This window comes from Camelina sativa, chromosome 2 (assembly GCF_030686135.1).
Source record: "Camelina sativa cultivar CO46 ecotype springtype chromosome 2, ASM3068613v1".
Lineage (NCBI taxonomy): Eukaryota > Viridiplantae > Streptophyta > Magnoliopsida > Brassicales > Brassicaceae > Camelina > Camelina sativa.
In genome coordinates this window covers 16,222,294-16,241,348 of record NC_141881.1, presented here as the reverse complement: position 1 = coordinate 16,241,348, position 19,055 = coordinate 16,222,294, and the positions used below count along the sequence as shown (strand labels likewise).

The 19,055-nt window shown below is 31.7% G+C and overlaps 2 protein-coding genes, 1 long non-coding RNA gene and 1 pseudogene across 3 annotated transcripts; 3 read left to right on the top strand and 1 right to left on the bottom strand.

Annotated features, from left to right (window-relative positions):
• Positions 1 to 614: 614 nt before the first annotated feature.
• On the bottom strand, positions 615 to 2,821 carry LOC147948709 (uncharacterized). The gene is made up of 4 exons (XM_087468239.1): positions 2,509 to 2,821; positions 1,655 to 2,438; positions 1,262 to 1,565; positions 615 to 1,106 (listed from the first exon to the last, which is right to left on the bottom strand). Exons 1-4 carry the CDS (start codon positions 2,819 to 2,821, stop codon positions 615 to 617), a joined length of 1,893 nt encoding a protein of 630 aa, XP_087324365.1.
• A 1,385-nt stretch (positions 2,822 to 4,206) lies between these two features.
• LOC147948708 (polygalacturonase 1 beta-like protein 3 pseudogene) lies at positions 4,207 to 5,429 on the top strand (annotated as a pseudogene).
• A 7,083-nt stretch (positions 5,430 to 12,512) lies between these two features.
• LOC147948707 (uncharacterized) lies at positions 12,513 to 13,522 on the top strand. Its single transcript, XR_015573708.1, has 3 exons — positions 12,513 to 12,663; positions 12,764 to 12,836; positions 13,328 to 13,522. It is a non-coding gene; the product is annotated as an uncharacterized LOC147948707 (long non-coding RNA).
• Positions 13,523 to 17,290: 3,768 nt separating this feature from the next.
• On the top strand, positions 17,291 to 18,700 carry LOC147948706 (alpha-dioxygenase 1-like). Its single transcript, XM_087477201.1, has 4 exons — positions 17,291 to 17,492; positions 17,791 to 18,054; positions 18,192 to 18,341; positions 18,439 to 18,700. The coding sequence occupies exons 1-4, from the start codon at positions 17,385 to 17,387 to the stop codon at positions 18,574 to 18,576; spliced, it is 660 nt and encodes a 219-aa protein (XP_087333327.1). The 5' UTR covers positions 17,291 to 17,384; the 3' UTR covers positions 18,577 to 18,700.
• Positions 18,701 to 19,055: the final 355 nt, after the last annotated feature.

Genomic DNA, 19,055 nt, shown 5'->3' with positions numbered 1-19,055 from the left:
TGCACTAAACTTGCACATAGTTGTACTTTAGAGGTTTCTCAGTTTAATTAGTTATACTAAACCTTAGCATTACTTTTTCTAGCTTTATAGTTGATTAAACTTAATTAACATACAATTACAAGCTTTTTGCAACTTCATAAGTTAAAACTTGTAATTCTATAACTTTTTCATCCTTACTTGGTTATTATTTACAAAGTGACATTAAAAGTGTAAGGAAACACTTGTTGGGATTCTTTCATAAATAAATTAAAATTAGTATATTTTGGAAAAATATTCATTTAAAGTAAAAACCTATGTAGAACATTTATACAATATGTATTGTCAACACTGGTTTTAGGTAGTACCAATTTTATTATTTTCAGTAGTACCAATTTTACCATTTTTACCAGTTTTATCTTAGTTGTGCCAGTTTTACTCTCTTATATACACATATTTTGAAAGAAGATAACATTAATAGACTTCAAATTAAGTTTCAGATTAAGTTTCAAGAGGGAGTTCTGCCATAAAAAAGTAGAGAGTAGTCAAACCAAACACAGTTGATACATGAACATTACAAAGAATCTCCAAATAACAACCATTGAAGTCCTTGTCTCCGACACCTTTTATTCTGCGTCCTAGGTCGAGTTTTTGGTCGTTTTTTCCCCAGCAGATGCATACCTTTTTGTTTTCTTTCTTCCCCTTTTTATTTTCCGATTCGGAGGAATTATCTGCATATCTTGGACTTCATCTAGGACATCCCATCGAGACTTATCAGGTACTAAATAAATTGTCCTGGAATATGCAATTGCCCACAGCTCCGTCCAATAATACTTAGAACACAACTCATGTAACTCGATATCCTTACCTCCATATTTTTGGAATGTAATGAAAGACGCCAATGCATGCATACAAGGATACTTTTGTATATTGAAAAACCTGCAACTGCAACTTCTCAATCGCAACTTCACCAAATAAGGCTTTCTGTCACTGTCAATGACATTGTATTCAAGTTCGAAACCATTTAGCTCTATCACCTTTAGTTTCTCAGCAGTTGCCCATAAATCATGTAAGTAGTTCTCCACTAAAGGCACCAATTTATTTGCGACTGATCCATACACATCATCTTTCTGATGTTCATTAAACCATTCAGAGAATTTTTTAAGTATTGCATCCAGCATGGGTATCAAGGAGTACCTCCTTGCATCTTTAAATACATTGTTCATCGATTCAACACAGTTGCTAATGTTTAGGTTGTATCTATCTCCTGGAAAACACATCTTGCCCATCTTTCTTTGTGGGTTGATTCTTCAAGATACTTGGCAGCAGAAGGATATCTTGTCGTAAAAGAAGCGTAAGCAATGTTGATTTCATCCACTATGTAAAACCTACTACACTCCATGAATCTCCATGCAACAACGTCTTTTTTGACGTTACGAGCATAACCTTTCACATTTTGGGATAAATGCCATATACAAAAACCATGATGAGTCAGAGGATACACATTAGCTATAGCTTTTATGAGACTTGTATTTCTGTCAGTCATAAATACTATTTCAGAAGAATCCCAACAACGGTTTTCAACATCTCTAAAAACCAATTCCAACTTGCATCATTCTCACCATCAAGAACACCAAACGCCAAGGGATAATGGTGACGGTTAGGATCTTGAGCCGACGCAAAAACAAGAACACCCTTATATCCGTTCTTTAGAAAAGTTGCATCCATAGTTATAACTTTCCTCATGACTTTAAATCCTTCAACGCTAGCTCCCAAAGCTATGAACAAGTACATGAATTTCTTATTCTCATTGCAATGCACATATGATCTTGTACCATGATTAACCTTCTCTAACATGTGCAGATAACATCGCAGCATCTTGTAGCTTTCTTCTGGGCTACCTTTCAAATAAGTAACAGCTTGAATTTTCTCTCTCAATGCCGTGGAATATAATATATCAACACCTAATTTTGTCTTGACAAGATCCATGATAATTTTCGGAGGTGGAGTTTCCATTTGCCCTGGATAATCACCATGTAAAAGAGAAGCAACTAATTGTGGAGTGCCTTGTCTCTTACTGTTGCTTGAACTTTGACTAGTCCGAGAGCATGTATGCATCTTGTTGTGCATTCTAATCGAGAAAATATTTGTATCTCGAATCCTACCACCTCGTAAACCCCAGTTACATCCTTCTTTAGGACATTTGAGCACATAACACACCTTGTCCGACTTTACTATTTCAAAACTAAAACAGTTAGCGAATGAAGCTCTATCCACCACATCTTGCAATGCCTTCTTGTTTGGAAATTCTTGAAGTTTAGTCAGACCCAAACCATCATCCCATGGTTCAATATACTTACACGGTTCTACAACAGGGCGTGACTCAGTATATTCATCACCTTCATCACATGATACAACTTCACCCTCTTTATTAGAATCACCCTCTACAGCCTTTTCTTTGCCTACGTAGACAACAATGGTGTTAGGTCCGATTTCACCATCCTTCGCATGTTGGGTTTTCAAAGTTCATACCAACAGAACTTTGGTCTACTATGGGCACTGTGGGCACTGTGGGCACTGTGGGCACTATGAGCACTATGGGAACTTGCTCAGGCTGAGGCTCGGAAGGGATGACATTCACAAACAACAGACATCTTTGCTTCTCATAATTAACGGAGTCTAGATAAACATTAACATCCTCATCATCATTAAGCTCACAATGCTCCAATGTTTCTACCAGTAGTGGCTTGTAGCTCAGCTGCAACTGAACGTTACTTTCAACAAACCTAAGCTTCCTCTGTATCCTTGCTTTTAACATCAACAATGTTATATTCCTATTGAACATTATACTATACATGCGACCTTCAAGTTTAAAATGTAGGCTAACGTTCTCACATATTGTATCCTTCCAAACCAACCAATAAAAAAAATCTAAATTAGTACTACTACTAGTTTTACTAGTTGTGCTATATGAATCAGTATTACTAGTTTTACTAAATATACCAGTATTACCAGTTTCACCACCTTCTCTCTCTCGTATCAGAATCGAATCGAATGGTAAACGAGTTCTAATCTCCTTAATTCACTGAAATCGAAAGCCAAATCCCTTTCTTATCTAATAGATAGCTCAATCGACCCCTAAACCTTTGTAAAACATCCAATGTGCTAAGCTTTCTTCGATCTAAATCCAATTGAATTTCTAAATTTACAAATCAAAAACAAATTCAACCAAAAGCTACTTTAATGTGAAGTAACGCACCTGCATTTTGAAGAACAACTTGATTAAACTTGAGTTGGTGAAGAACGACAGCAGTAGGAGCTCTGACAACGGAAGAATCGCCGGCGGCTGGGTTGAGAGGTTAGTAACCAGGTCGGTTTCTTGAATTGAAAGAGCAGCTGGGTTTATTTTTTTATTTAAAAAAATTAATTTAAATCAATGAAACTAGAAGGCTAAAATCATCTCACCACCTCTTATTAAAAAAGGTAAGGGTATGAAGAATAGAGAAGGAGATAGGAGATTTGTCAAAAAAATTTAGGGACTTCTGAGATTATCCCTCAACACTCGTTGGACATAAAATTAAAATCTATCTTGCACCTTTTTTTTAATAATAAAAAAATATATTTAATGTCATTAGCTATGTATTTAAAAGTAAATAGCCTCTTTCTAAGTAATTCTACAACAATTAATATTGTGAAAGTACAGTTTCTTGTTTTTGTTCTTAATAGCACAAAAATAAATTATCCTAACCATAAATAGTAGTCGTGGACGTTTTGACTCTAATCCTCTGAGCTACAAGCCCCACCCATCTCGAGATTTAGGTTGTCATTTTCTAAATCGTTTTGTGTTACCTAAATTTATACTAATCGAGTTGTTCAAATCGAATTATTCAGTATTAGGCAGAATAGACAGGAATCTAAATTGGAAAATTGATATTTTCATACCCCAGCTAAGGGGGTATGTTGAATTCCTACTCCAATTTTGACATTAAGCAAATCCATACATTATGTTCAATAATATTCAAATTCACGACACCAACTTATGAAACTGTGTTGAATCATACACAAGTCGTCAACGACTGCTTACGTGGAAGCCACGTAAGAAACAACGTCGTTTTGAGAAACAAAAGAAATGACTTGTTTTGGCTAAAACGACGTCGTTTCTATCTTCTTCTTCTTCTTTTCTTTCTTTCCTGAATCGAGTGTTAAATTAATTAGCGTGGTTTTTTGTTGGCAATGCAGGTTGTTATCGTCGGAGGACGTTTAATCGGCGGCGGTTTCTCGGCGGAGCAGAATCCATTCACACCTAAAGCATCTATAGTCAGTTACTGGAACAAAGAGATCCGTAGCGAATCTCCCAGATCGGAGTTTTTAATCTTCAAAACCTCGTCACTCAACGCCATCGACTCAGCCACTTTCTCCAAACTCGCCGCCACCAACTCGCTCCCGACTCGGTTTCCCGATTTCTGCTCTGGCGCTAACATCTTCTGTTTTCCCGATTTAGGAACAGTCTCGAGAAACACGACGAAGGCGTCAAGTTCTCCACTTACGACCAAAAGAACTTCACTAACTACAGCAGCGGTCGTCCCAAAGGAGATGACTCATTCAAGAACAACTCCAAAGACGGAAACGTCGTAACAAACTCGTTTCGGAGATACAGCCATAACAGCGCAGCACACGACGATAAGTTCACCGTCTACGGGGAAAGCAGCAACGTCATCGACCAAGGATTCAACGTCGTCAACATTGTTATGTTCTCTCAAATGAGAAAACCCCTAAATTATGAAAACCTCAAGAGTCGAGATTTACCAATGAAACGTGATTCGGGAAAGAAAGAAAAGAGGAAGAAGAAGATAGAAACGACGTCGTTTTAGCCAAAACAAGCCCTTTCTTTTGTTTCTCAAAACGACGTCGTTTCTTACGTGGCTTCCACGTAAGCAGCCGTTAACGGCTTGTGTATGATTCAACACAGTTTCACAAGTTGGTGTCGTGAATTTGAATATTATTGAACATAATGTATGGTTTTGCTCAATGTCAAAGTTGGGGTAGGAATTCAACATACCCTTTTAACTGGGGTATGAAAATACCGATTTTCCATCAAAATTTGGTTCGGGTTACTTAGGAAATCCGTTTGTTTGGATTGGTTATTTACTAACATTTATGTTTTGAAATTGTACACCAAAACTTTTCTAATTCATTTTTTTTTTAAGTTACTAGGTTTTGAATTCACGCTACGCGTTGGTTTATTTGATATATTTTAATAAAAATTATATATGATTGATGACAGTTAAGAAATATTAGCTTATATAAAATTTTAAATTACAATTGATTGATGAAAATTTTACTTTCAAAAAACTAAAAATCAAATCTGATCAAAAGAATCATGAAATTAATTGAACGTCCAGGCGAGGCGGATCGACACTGGTGACCTAGCATATCCTAAACCGTTTCTTTGACCATCAGACAAACAAAACATTTTTATAATCATGAATTAATATTTTTTCTCATATTTAATTGGCCACCACCATCTATGTCTTCGTGATTTATTTTTCACTGTTTTCTTACTCTTCATTCTTTCTCATCATTTTTATTGTCAAATTTTTATGATAAATTTCATCGTTATTTTTTACCGTCCGGTTTTTCATTATACTCTTCTTCTTCCTCTTCCTCATCAGCTTCCTCACATTCTTCCATTATAACCTCTTTTTTAGACTACCACACAACTTGTTAACCCATCAATCACATTCTTCCATTATAACCTTTTTTTTTAGACTACCACACAACTTGTTAACCCATCAAACTCTAATACCAAAATCATTGCCTCTTGTCTCGTAAAATTTGTGCAGTTTTACGGACCAGCTTAGTCACTACATGCACCCAATTATTGATACTTTCACCTGTATACTTACTCGGTTTTATATCCACACATATTGAAACTTTTCAAACCAAAATCCTTAATACTACAAAATTGTAAATTACTTGTACAGAGTAATATGAACACATGTATAGCTGATAAAACATGTGTGCTTGTCATCGATTCTTCTTCTTTAACCTCATAAATTAACTCAAACAACATCAAATCAAGATCTTACGATGTCAATCCTTCTTCCTTTGACCCAAAAGATAATTTTACAGAAACAATATCAAATCATCTATAAAGTCATACATAAGAACATGTTTTAAATTTTTGAGAGTTAAATATTAATAATACTTAAACTTCTTATAGAGTTAAATATTTATAATATTTTAAACTTTTAATGGAGGTATTTATAATATTTTTAAACATCCTATAAAGTTTAAATATTTATAATATTTTTTTAAAATTTTTTATTAATTATAATATTTTAAACTTTTAAAATTTTTAAATTTGGACGAATGATAAATCAAGCTTCCTGCTCATTCATAGTTGGAAGCATATTAGTCTTATTGATAATGGTTCTTGTCATTGTCTAAAATTTTCTAGCCAATGTGGGATGTTGTAAATACACTTATTTATAAGTATTTATAATATAGAAATTTAACATAATTTCAAAAATGTTAAATATTGAGTTGTATGATCTCAATTGGTCGTTTAATATAGAAAATTCTAGAAATTTAAAAAATGTTAATGAATGATATGTCAAATCCCGATTGAATGTTTTTAATATTTTTAAACATCCCATCAGGTTTAAATATTTATAATATTTGAACTTTTTAAAAATTGTTAGAGTTAAATATTAACAATACTTAAACTTCTTATAGAGTTTAAATATTTATAATATTTTAAACTTTCTTTGGAGGAATTTATAATATTTTTAAACATCCTATAAAGTTTAAATATTTCTAGAAAGTTTAAATATTTATAATATTTGAACTTTTAAAAGTTTCAATAATTATAATAATTTAAACTTTTAAAATTTTTAAATTTGGACGCCTGATAAATCAAGCTTCCTGCTCATTCGTAGTTGGAAGCATATTAGTCTTATTTATAGTGGTTTTCTGTCATTGTCTAAAATTTTCTAGCTAATGTGGGACGTTGTAAATACACTTATTTATAAGTATTTATAATATATAAATTTAACATAATTTCAAAAATGTTAAATATTGAGTTGTCTGATCTCAATTGGTCGTTTAATATAGAAAATTCTACAAATTTAAGAAATGTTAATGAATGACATGTTGAATTCCGATTGAATGTTTTTAATATTTTTAATATTTTTAAACATCCCATAAAGTTTAAATATTTATAATATTTGAACTTTTTAAAAATTGTTAGAGTTAAATATTAACAATACTTAAACTTCTTATAGAGTTTAAATATTTGTAATATTTTAAACTTTCTTTGGAGGTATTTATAATATTTTTAAACATCCTATAAAGTTTAAATATTTCTAGAAAGTTTAAATATTTATAATATTTGAACTTTTAAAAGTTTCAATAATTATAATATTTTAAACTTTTAAAATTTTTAAATTTGGACGCCTGATAAATCAAGCTTCCTGCTCATTCGTAGTTGGAAGCATATTAGTCTTATTTATAATGGTTCTCTGTCATTGTCTAAAATTTTCTAGCTAATGTGGGACGTTGTAAATACACTTATTTATATGTATTTATAATATGAAATTTAACATAATTTCAAAAATGTTAAATATTGAGTTGTCTGATCTCAATTGGTCGTTTAATATAGAAAATTCTAGAAATTTAAAAAATGTTAATTAATGACATGTCGAATCTTGATTGAATGTTTTTAATATTTTTAATATTTTTAAACATCCCATAAAGTTTAAATATTTATAATATTTGAACTTTTTAAAAATTGTTAGAGTTAAATATTAACAATACTTAAACTTCTTATAGAATTTAAATATTTATAATATTTTAAACTTTCTTTGGAGGTATTTATAATATTTTTAAACATCCTATAAAGTTTAAATATTTCTATAAAGTTTAAATATTTATAATATTTGAACTTTTAAAAGTTTCAAAAATTATAATATTTTAAACTTTTAAAATTATTTGGACGCCTGATAAATCAAGCTTCATGCTCATTCGTAGTTGGAAGCATATTAGACTTATTTATAATGGTTCTTAGCCGTTGTCTAATTTTTTCTAGCTGATGTGGGAAGTTATAAATACACTTATTTATCAATATTTTAATATAGAAATTTAACATTATTTCAAAAATGTTAAATATTGAGCTGTCTGACCGCGATTGGTCGTTTAAAAAATATCTTAATATAGAAAATTCTGGAAATTTAAAAAATGTTAATTAGTAACATGTCGAATTCCGATTAGATGTTTTAAATCCTAGGTGGACAGCCTTAGGAGCTTATAGCTTCTACTTTTATTAGTATAGACTAGATTTTGAACCCATGCTACGCGTGGGTTTATTTGATATATTTTGATGAAAATTATATATGACTGATGACGGTAATAAAATATTATCGTATAAAAAAATTATATTAATATTATCATTTCCATTGTCAAAATTTGTGGTAATTTTCATTGTTACTTTTACCGTCTGGTTCTTCGTTATACTCTTTTTCTTCTTCTTCTTCGTCAACTTCTTCACATTCTTCCACTGAAAAACCTTTTTTTAGACTACCACACAACTTGTTAACCCATCAAACTCTAAGAACAAAATTATTTCTTTTCTCATAAAATTTTTGAAATTCATGAAGAGCAGCATAGTCAACACATGCATCCAATTATTGATAATTTTATCCATATACTTATTTGGTTAGATCCACACGTTTAGAATCTTCTCCAACCAAAATCCTTACTTTGTTTATAATATTTCAAAAACATAATAAAATATACTAATAATAATTTATTTAATATGAATCATATGATATATAGAAATATGAGTACACTATAAAAACATATTAATTATAAATAAATAATATCAATTATGTTATATCATCAAATAATATCAACTGTATCATATTCTCAAATAACCATAACCGTATATAATCGTAACCGCTTGAACCGGAACCGTATTTAAACGTAACCTTTTGACCGTTTATTAAATAGTTATGGTTAAGGTTAAACAAAATTTCTAACCATAACCAATGGTTAATAAACCATAACCGTGACAACCGTAACCCTGGTCATGCCTATGTATAGCTAATAAAACATGTGTGTTTGTCGGCCATCTTTCTTCTTTAAACCCCAAAACTTGACTTAAACATCAAATTAAGGTCTTGCGATGTCAATCCTTCTTCCTTAGATCCAAAAATAAACAATTAATGAAAAAATATCAACTCATCTATAAAATCATACACAAAAATATGTTGTATAGCTCATAAGAAATAAAAAGCACAAACGTAGATAAATAAGATAATTTATGTTTTACATAAATATTTATAGTATTTTAAACTTTTAAAAGGTTTTCAGATATAATATTTGAACCTTTCAAAAAGTTTTAATATTTTTAATATTTTAAACTTTTTCAAAATTTTAGAATTATAATATTTAATAACTTTTTAAAAGCTAAGAACAAATATTAAAACTTTTAAAATTTTTAAATATTATAATATTTTTTTTTAACTTTTTAAAGATTTAATTTGATCAAATAAAAAACCGGATCAAACCGAATAAAACTTTTAAATTTGGACGCCTGATAAATCAAGCTTTCCTGCTCATTCGTTGTTGGAATGAGCAGGAAAGCTTGATTTAATATTTTAAACTTTTAAAATTTTAAAATTATAATATTTAAAAACTTTTTAAAAGCTAAGAACATTTAAAAGTTTTAATATTTATAATATTTAAACTTTTAAAAATTTTAAATATTATAATATTTTTTTAAAAACTTTTTAAAGTTTTAATTTGATCAAATAAAAAACCGGATCAATCCGAATAAAACTTTTAAACTTGGACGCCTGATAAATCAAGCTTTTCTGCTCATTCGTTGTTGGAAGCATATTAATCTTATTTATACTGGTTCTGAACCATTGTCTAAATCTTTTCTAGCCGATGTGGGGTACTCTACATAGTTCTTTTATTTCCATAAATTTCAAAAAAAAAATTTCAAAAAAATTCTACAAATTTAAAAAATGTTAATGAATGACATGTCAAATCATGATAGGTTCTTTAAAATAAATCTTAATATAGGAAATTCTGGAAATTTAAAAAATTGTTAATTACTGAGATGGCTAATCCCTATTGGTTGTTTAAAATCCTATGTGGACGGCTTGAGGAGTTTTTTTTTTTTTTTTTGAACTCTCTTGAGGAGCTTATAGCTCCTACTTTTATTTAGTACAGATTTTAAACATAATATTTATTTAATTGATGTTACGATAATGTAATATTTAATAGTGTTATTACTTATTAACCTCCTCACAAGATTATATATATGTTTCAAAATAGGGTTGGGTGTTATTTAGCCGATGTGGAACGTTGTACATATTTTTTTTATTTCTATAGATTTTACTTTTTTTTTCTAAAAAAATCTTAATAATATAGATTGCTACTATATTTCCATAAATGTTAATTAGTGAAATATCTAATTCTTATTGGTTGTTTTAAATCCTCTATGGACACCTTTAGGAGTTTATAGCTTCAACTTTTTATTAGTATAGATATAATATTTTAAAATTTTTATGGAGGTTAAGTAATTGTAATATTTTAAAATATTCTATGAAGTTTAAATATTTTTAATATTTGAATCTTTTAAAAGTTTCAATATTTATAATATATTAAACTTTATAAATTATAGTTCTCTTAAAACCATTTAAAAGCTAAGAAATTTTTAAAATTTATAAATTATAATATTTTGAAACCTTTTTAAAGCTAAAAATTTTAAAAGTTTCAATATTTATAAAATTTTAAACTTTTAAAAGGTTTTGAAATATAATATTTGAACCTTTTATAAGTTTCAATATTTATAATATGTTAAAATATTAAAATTTATAAATTATAGTATTTAAAATCTTTTAAAAGCTAAGAACTTTTGAAAGTTTCAATATTTTATAATATTTAAACTTTTAAAATTTTTAAATATTATAATATTTTTTGAAACCTTTTAAAGTTTTAATTTGATCAAATAAAAAACTGGATCAAACCGAATAAATCTTCTAAACTTGGACGCCTGATAAATCAAGTTTTCCTGCTCATTCATTGTTGGAAGCATATTAATCTTATTTATATTTGTTCTGAACCATTGTCTAAATGAAACGACCGACCCTTTTTAAAAAAAAATAATAAATAATAAATATAATATAATAAAATAAACTACAACTAGTGGTCCCATACCCACTAGCCACCTAACCACAAACACATTCAACAGCGGAAATAACCAACCAATATTCAATAATAATCCAATAATAAAATATAACCATATTCCAACATAATCAATATCCAAAACAACAGGAATCATAGAACCAGCAACCTAGCAATGTTCTAATGATTCAACTCTAGCAACCTAGCAATGCCAGACAACATAAAACCGAGTCTCTAGAACATCCTCCTCTTCATTGCCTTGATTCCACGATCACACTTTGCCTTTACCTGCACCACAAACACATATTGCAATGCATGAGTATTTTATAAACACTCAGTAAGGCAATCCTCCCATCTACTGGGCTATACACACAAGCAATAGAGACATCTCTAACCATCAAACAACATTCAACAATCAACAATAACAAACCAGGACTCTGCATCGACCGATACCAACATGCATCGACCGACACCAGGTGGAGGTTGCGTCGACTGACGCAAGATCTGCGTCGACCGATGCAATGTTAACTTGCATCGACCGATGCAAGATATGCATCGACCGACGCATGCTCGACATAACACGAAAACCCTAGAGTTTACGCGCCATCCTCACATCTGCATCGACCGACGCACAAAGTGCATCGACCGATGCAATGCCGAGCATCGTTTTCCTCCGAAGCTTCTCGCCGGATCTTCGTTCCTGCAACCACGAAAACTCGATCCCAAGCCACAAGAAAGCTTCCCAACGTCCCAACTAACAATCTAACCAGCCTAACAACACATAACAAGCAAATCAGAGAGATCTCTAGCTTAGATAAGCCATGGTCATGCACTTACCTTTGCCACAGAAGAATCTGAACCTCTAGCAAGCAAGAACAAGCCTCTAGGAAGCTCCTACAACGATCCCAGCTACAGATCTTGTAACATCCGCGAACCAATTTTTAAGGTTTTGGTGTGGGTGTCGATCGACACCCTTAGTGTATCGATCGACACCATGTTTTCTGGTTTGGTCCGGTTCGTTTTAATTGCTGTTTGGTTCGGTTTGGTTCAAGGAAAATCCCTAAATCGTGTTATAAGTGGAGAAACGACAAATTAAGGTTTTTAGGGTGTCTTGTCGCCGTTTTCAGAGATAGAGAGAGAGGAGAGAGCTTATTGTGGTGTGAAGGAGATTAAAGGAGAAAGATCAGAATCGTTAGGGTTTGGGAGGAAACAGTTTCGGCATATCAACTCGTTCTCAAAGGTAATGAAATTTGGCAGGTTTATTCCCAAGTCTTTCATCGTCATTCGTCTTTTTACAGAAGTAGATTTGGATTTAAACTCGATGAGTTATTGGCAGTTTCGTGAGACACGTTTTCTCAGACGCGAGTTGGGACCATCGGAGATTGTAACTGAGATCGTGGTCTCGTGTGGTGCCTGATCGTGCTGAAATTTTGTGGGAAGCTTCGTGACGTCTAGGGGTAGCTTTTCACCGGAGCGATTTGATAGTTAACGGTTTGTTTTAATTTTAGGGTTTCGTCTTTGAGACTGTTCTTTTCTGATGTTTCTGTCCAGTTTTGTTATAAGTCGTTTTTGGTTGTGTGGCTTGTTGTAGGGCGTTTCTGGGCTGTTTCAGACGTTAGGAGGGTCTCAACTGGTTGTATTGGTTGTTATAATCAGTTGATAAGGTGAGTGCATGACCATGGCTTATCTAAGCCTGAGAATCCTTTGTTGTTCTTGCTTGATTGGTGGTGCTTTGTGGTGTTGTTCTTGCTTGATTGGTTGTGTTAGTGGTGTTGTTCTTGCTTGTGGTGGTTGTGTTATGGTTCTTATAGGTTCCTGAAGGTTTTGGGTGAGGTTGGAACGGATTGGAGATGATTGGAAACGGAGGTTCGTCGTTCGGATTCGTGCAGTTCGCGTCTGCGAAGGGAGTGTCGATCGACACCAGTTAGGTGTCGGTCGACATGATGTTTGGTCAGTGTCGATCGACACCTCTCTGGTGTCGGTCGACACCAAGTTGCTTGTTTCGTGATTTTTCCTGGTTTGTTGTGTTTGGTTGTCATTTGTTAAGCATTGGAATCTCAGTTGCTTGTATGTATAGCCCAGTAGATGGGAGGATTGCCTCACTAAGTATTTGTGATAATACTTACGCATCTCAATTGTTGTTTGTGGTGTGCAGGTTTGTGACGTGGAATCATGGCAATGAGGAGGAGGATGATCTAGGGTCTCGTTTGTGTGTTATTGGATTTGTTGGTTATGTTGTTGGAACCTTGGTTAGTGTTATGTTAGGTTGCCGGATAGAATGGTTAGGAATGTTATTGTATTGATGATGTTGTTGGTTTTGTATTATTGTTATGTTTCCGCTGTGCTTAATGTTATTGCTGGTTTAATGTTGAGTTGTGATTTAGGTTGGTTAATTAAGTAGTATGGGATGCTTAATTATACATTGTATTTAATTGTTAAAAAAAAAAAAGGGGGTCGGGTTGTTTCAGATCTCACCAAGAAATGTCACCAACCTCCAAGAATCTCCCAAAAACGCTCAAGAACTCTCACAAAGCTTTTTCTCTCTTTCTTTTTCTCAAAAACGGCCACACCACCACGAATGAGACAAAACTCGCATCTAAGGGTTTTCCTTAACCCCAAAACGCAGCGTTTGACTTAAGTCAAAACGCACAGAATTGAACATGCATCGACCGATGCACCATCTGCATCGACCGATGCAACTCTCAAACCGGGATTCTGGTTCACGGATGTTACACTAAATAATTTTTAGTCAATATGGGATGTTGTATATAGTTCTTTTATTTCCATAAATCTAAAATTCTGGAAACTTAGAAAATGTTAATAAATGATATGTCAAATCCTAATAGGTTCTTTAAAATAATTCTTAATATAGAAAATTTTGGAAATTTAAAAAATTGTTAATTACTGAGATTGCTAATCTCTATTGGTTGTTTAAAATCCTATATGGACACCTTAAGAAGCTTATAGTTCATACTTCTATTTAGTATAGATTTATAAGGCAAAACCCAATAACAATAACCAACTTAACAAAATTAAAAAGGCCAAACCTAATAAAACTATGAGCCCAAACCAAGCGGCAACGGCAACGGCAACGATGCCCTAAAAGCACATGAACTTGTAGTTCTGATTTAAAATTAAACAAATATAGCACATGAATTATATAAATTTGACGACTGTATGAGCCGCCAAACCTATATATATAGTGGACATTAATATAAATGGAATAAATGTAAAGTAAGATATCATATTGCTTTTTGGCATGAAAAAAGTAATAGTAAATAATCTATATAACTTGTTTTTTTGGTGAATCAATATAACTTGTTTGAAAACAAAGTAACATCTTATTAACATTCAAACTAGTGTGTAGCATCAGGATTTAGAGGTTCATAGGATTTGGATGAAGGCAAAGCGTGTAAGAATTAGTGTAACATCATGATTAGGTTAATATGATTTGAATTAGGAAAAGTCGTGTAAGAGGTTGGTTACCATGACTCGTCTTGTTCTGCTTTTTATGGGATCGCTTGTTCAGCATCCTCCTTGGCCTTTTATAGAATTCTTGATGTACCAAACCACTACTCTCTGTATTTCTTTGTCTAACAAACTATGATTGTACCACCATTCTTATTTTGGTGAAGTTTTCTGTTTTTTGTTTTCTCTTCTTTTTTGTTCTTCTTTTCTGATGTGTTCTTTCTTCTAGTTGATTTGATCGTGCTTATCCTATAAATTTAGAAAAGGTTGAACTTTTGAAAGGAATCTATAGTAACAGTATGGGTACAAGAAATCACACACATCATAAAGCACTTTCACCCATTCCTTCCTTGATGTTGTTTCTAGTCACCCCCTAGCACCGTAACCCGTGGATGATTTTTTTTTTATTACAGTTTTTCATATTAGTCGAATGAAGATGCGTAAATAGCTGAAACGAACGTGTGTTTCTCACTCATGCAAATAAAATACAACGTGTGTTCTTACAAATGAACTCAAATAGATAAGTCATTACAACTTAATCTGAAGAAGCGAGTTTAACTCAAAAAGGGTACCAGACATTTTATTTGAAGACCTTAGTTACCTTCAAGATATTAACAAACATCTAAATAATTGTCATTTGCTGATACTATCTAATTTTTAGCTTATCTTTGCTCGAACAAAAAAAACGAATAAATACTTGCAAAAAGTATTACATTTATTTTCAATTATCCATTAAAAATGAAATTAATAGAGTAAGGTCGCAAATCAAAGTATGCAAGATAAATCAATATATATAGTAGTATGATATGGAGTACAATGTCAACTTAGGGCAGCTCATATATACAAGACAGATTTCCTACAAATTGTAATTATTATTTGTCTTTTTATTGGATTAATTCCAGTTACAACGTATATTATTTTTAAAATGAATCAAATCCAGTTACAACGTATATTATTTTTAAAATGGATCAAATCTACCACGTATAATTTGGTTTCCATTCATAAAACTCTATTATTTAAAACGAAATATCATAATTGAACATTATCTCATATATCTATGTCATATTAGGAGCTGGAACCGAATAATCTTGAAGTATAGGCGAGAAATTATTTTTCAGGTATGTGGCCAGTTTAGCATTACCCTTTCGTTTTGGCACCCCTTCATGGCTTCATCTGATTTTGAAGTTTTCTTAGATATAATATTTAAATAGACGCCATACTTGTCGATAAAATATTGATCGAAAAACACACACACAAAAAGAATTAACCCTAGTCGAAGAGTTTACTTGTATGACTTTTGTTATTATGAAATCAATAAATCATAAACTTCTAAATTTGGAATTCTCAACCTGTTAAGTCGTTCAACTTAAGCAACCCAAAATAGATATTCATTTTTTTTTTGTCAACTAATCTTTGTGACGTTGAAATGTATAAATTTTACATTTTATACTATTAATTTTGAGTAGCATGCACGGATATTAGCAAGAATGGTATTGTTTTAACATTTAATTCAAGACATTTTGACATTTGGTTCGTCTATATATATTATAAAAACAAACGTGTACATATCTGATGAGAATCAAAGATTCGGACGTTTTCTTATCTATTTTCTCTACGGAAAAATAAAATAATAAATAATATATCCCAACACCTACCGGCATGATCATGATGGGTGTATAAAAATTATTTTAATGGATCATTATTTTGAATGGCAACCTTTTAATTAAACTTTGATTTTGTTTAGCTAAATATACTATACCCAACTAAGAACAGTATGAGTTAATAAAATGAACCGACACAAAAAATAAAGAAGAATGCTACGAGCCTAGTCGAGCTAGGTCCAACAGTGATATGGGACTAGGGTTATTCTTGTTTACGGTTAAAGGACCGGTTTATATTATATTTTGACTCTAGTTCACAACAATGTAGTTGATAGATTCTGCAAGTCCATTTCAACTCTATTACTAGAACGATATTGTTAGTTTTGGATCAACCGATCAAGTGACCACTATATCGTACATATTTGTATTAAGTCCATGCTGTGAGTTTTCGTATTAAGGCCTCTACAATTTGCATTCGCCCCTCCTCTCGAGCACCTATTATGAGGAGAATTTCAAAAACGTCATCACTTCGTCTAACTCCATTTGCTCATGTGCTTAATTATGTTGAGTGGATGGGCTGTGCGCCTGTGTTTTCTGACTTATGCTTCCAAATTTTTACTTTTCTTTTTGGTCATGGAACCATTTTAGGTTTATAATCTGGACTGTAAAGTCTGTAATCCTAAACTCTATTCATTTTTAATAAAATATTTACTTTTTTAGCAAAGAAAACATCGCACATGTTTTTTTTGGGTTCTTTCCCCCCAAAAGAATGTTCCACAACTTATTTGAGTTCAAGTTAACTTACATTTTAGATGACCATTATCTAATTTCCCAGTGTAAAACTCTCAAAACTATGGCATATATAAATTACAATGATACAAAGTTAATGAGTCACATTATTAAAATCATAATAACAATAAAATAATGATGATAAGACAAAGAATACAGTAGGACAAAAAAATAAACTTAATTTGATTTTTAATTAGTGTATGCATTTGAATATTCTTCTGTCTCATGGTTTATGCTTATAAATAGACAATTGATCAACACCAAGGATGAAAGTTATCACTTCTCTAATCTCTTCTGTTTTGCTTTAAATTCTTACAACTCTATTTAAACATTTCTCTTGTTACGTTTTAAAGGATGAAAATAATCATTTCTCTAATCTCTTCTATTTTGCTTAAATTTATCCACGAAGACTTCCGTGAGATTTATTCAAGAATGTCCCTCCTCGATCGTTTCCTACTTCTTGTAAGCTGTAACTCAACTTTAACATATACTGCACGTAGAATCACATCAACACACACAAAAAATATGGAACTGAATGAATTTAAATTGTTATGAATATTTCTTTTAATTATCACGCAAAATTATTATTACTATTATTATTATTTTTTTGTTGTTGCTTTCGGTAATTCGAGGTTTTTGATATATGTAAGATAATCTCACGATTATTTCCTAGTGACACATTAAGTTTGGATGGTTTACACATATAAGTATTTTTTGAAGTATTGTGAAAAATTGTTGATGCGATGTTTACATGGTGAAGATCGTGCATGGAGTGGATAAGATGGTTCCATGGCACAAGCTTCCGGTGTTCTTGGGTTTAGCCTATCTTGAAATACGTAGGCATCTTCACCAAGAATACAATCTTCTCAACGTCGGTCAAACTCCGGTTGGAACCCGGTTTGATCCTGCTAATTATCCGTACCGTACTGCTGACGGAAAATTCAATGATCCGTTTAATGAAGGCGTCGGCAGTCAAAATAGCTTCTTCGGAAGAAATTGTCCTCCGGTCGATCAGAAAACAAAGGTAAACTTTGACTTACATGTTTATATGTGTACAGCAAAAAGATGGTTTTGACGTTATACTACTTTTATTAATTTGATTAGTAGTAAATAGTAATATAAAAAAGGATATTGTTTTGAGATTTTTTTTTTTTTTTGAAGTTATTGAGGCCAGATCCTATGGTGGTGGCGACAAAACTATTAGAAAGGAGAAAGTTTGTCGACACAGGAAAACAGTTCAATATGATTGCAGCTTCTTGGATTCAATTTATGATCCATGATTGGATTGATCATCTTGAAGATACTCACCAGGTTCGTGAATTATTATTCAATTTGATCCCATTTACATACTTAATTATATAACGAAACAATTAAATTGGTTGGTTCTGGTTATTTATTGGTAACATAGATCGAGCTTGTGGCTCCAAAAGAAGTAGCGAACCAGTGTCCTTTAAAGTCCTTTAGGTTCTTCAAGACAAAGGAAGTCCCTACCGGTTTCTTCGAAATCAAGACCGGTTCGCAAAATATCCGTACACCTTGGTGGTAATACCACTAATACTTTTCTAACACAATTTATATAAATTATGAACCCTTTCTTAAAAAAGAACATATAACATATAAAATAAATCATTAAATCTTACATATACGATTCATTTTTTTCTGCTACATGCCCATGCATTTTTTGGGCTCCGTTTAGACTTTAGATTGAAAAGTTCAATTAATTTTGGGGAATTACTTGGTTTAGAAAATTGAATGGACATTTTTTTGGGTTTCGGTTGGTTATAATTACTAAATTTTGACTCATTTTGAATAAAAAATAAACATCCAAATAAAAGTACCTAGTGTTTTGTTTTTTTTTTCTTTCTGTTTGACTTCTTTTGGTTTCAAAAACACACGAACTGTTTATTTCTTAAAAAAATTGGTTTGGTTTCGATTTGATTTCAAATCTGTTTAAGCGACTCGTGGGACTAATTAAACACCCAACCTTAGCATGATACGTATAGACAATTAGACATATATGGACGT

Excerpts from the sequence above, each read along its gene's own strand:
- LOC147948706 (XM_087477201.1), top strand. The coding sequence starts at position 17,385 with ATGAAAATAATCATTTCTCTAATCTCTTCTATTTTGCTTAAATTTATC. Across the intron at positions 18,055-18,191 it reads CGGTCGATCAGAAAACAAAG|TTATTGAGGCCAGATCCTAT; the intron begins GTAAACTTTGAC and ends TTTTTTTTGAAG. Across the intron at positions 18,342-18,438 it reads ATCTTGAAGATACTCACCAG|ATCGAGCTTGTGGCTCCAAA; the intron begins GTTCGTGAATTA and ends TTGGTAACATAG.
- LOC147948709 (XM_087468239.1), bottom strand. The coding sequence starts at position 2,821 with ATGTTCAATAGGAATATAACATTGTTGATGTTAAAAGCAAGGATACAG. Across the intron at positions 2,439-2,508 it reads AGTAGACCAAAGTTCTGTTG|GCAAAGAAAAGGCTGTAGAG; the intron begins GTATGAACTTTG and ends TTGTCTACGTAG. Across the intron at positions 1,566-1,654 it reads AAGGGTGTTCTTGTTTTTGC|AGATGTTGAAAACCGTTGTT; the intron begins GTCGGCTCAAGA and ends ATTGGTTTTTAG.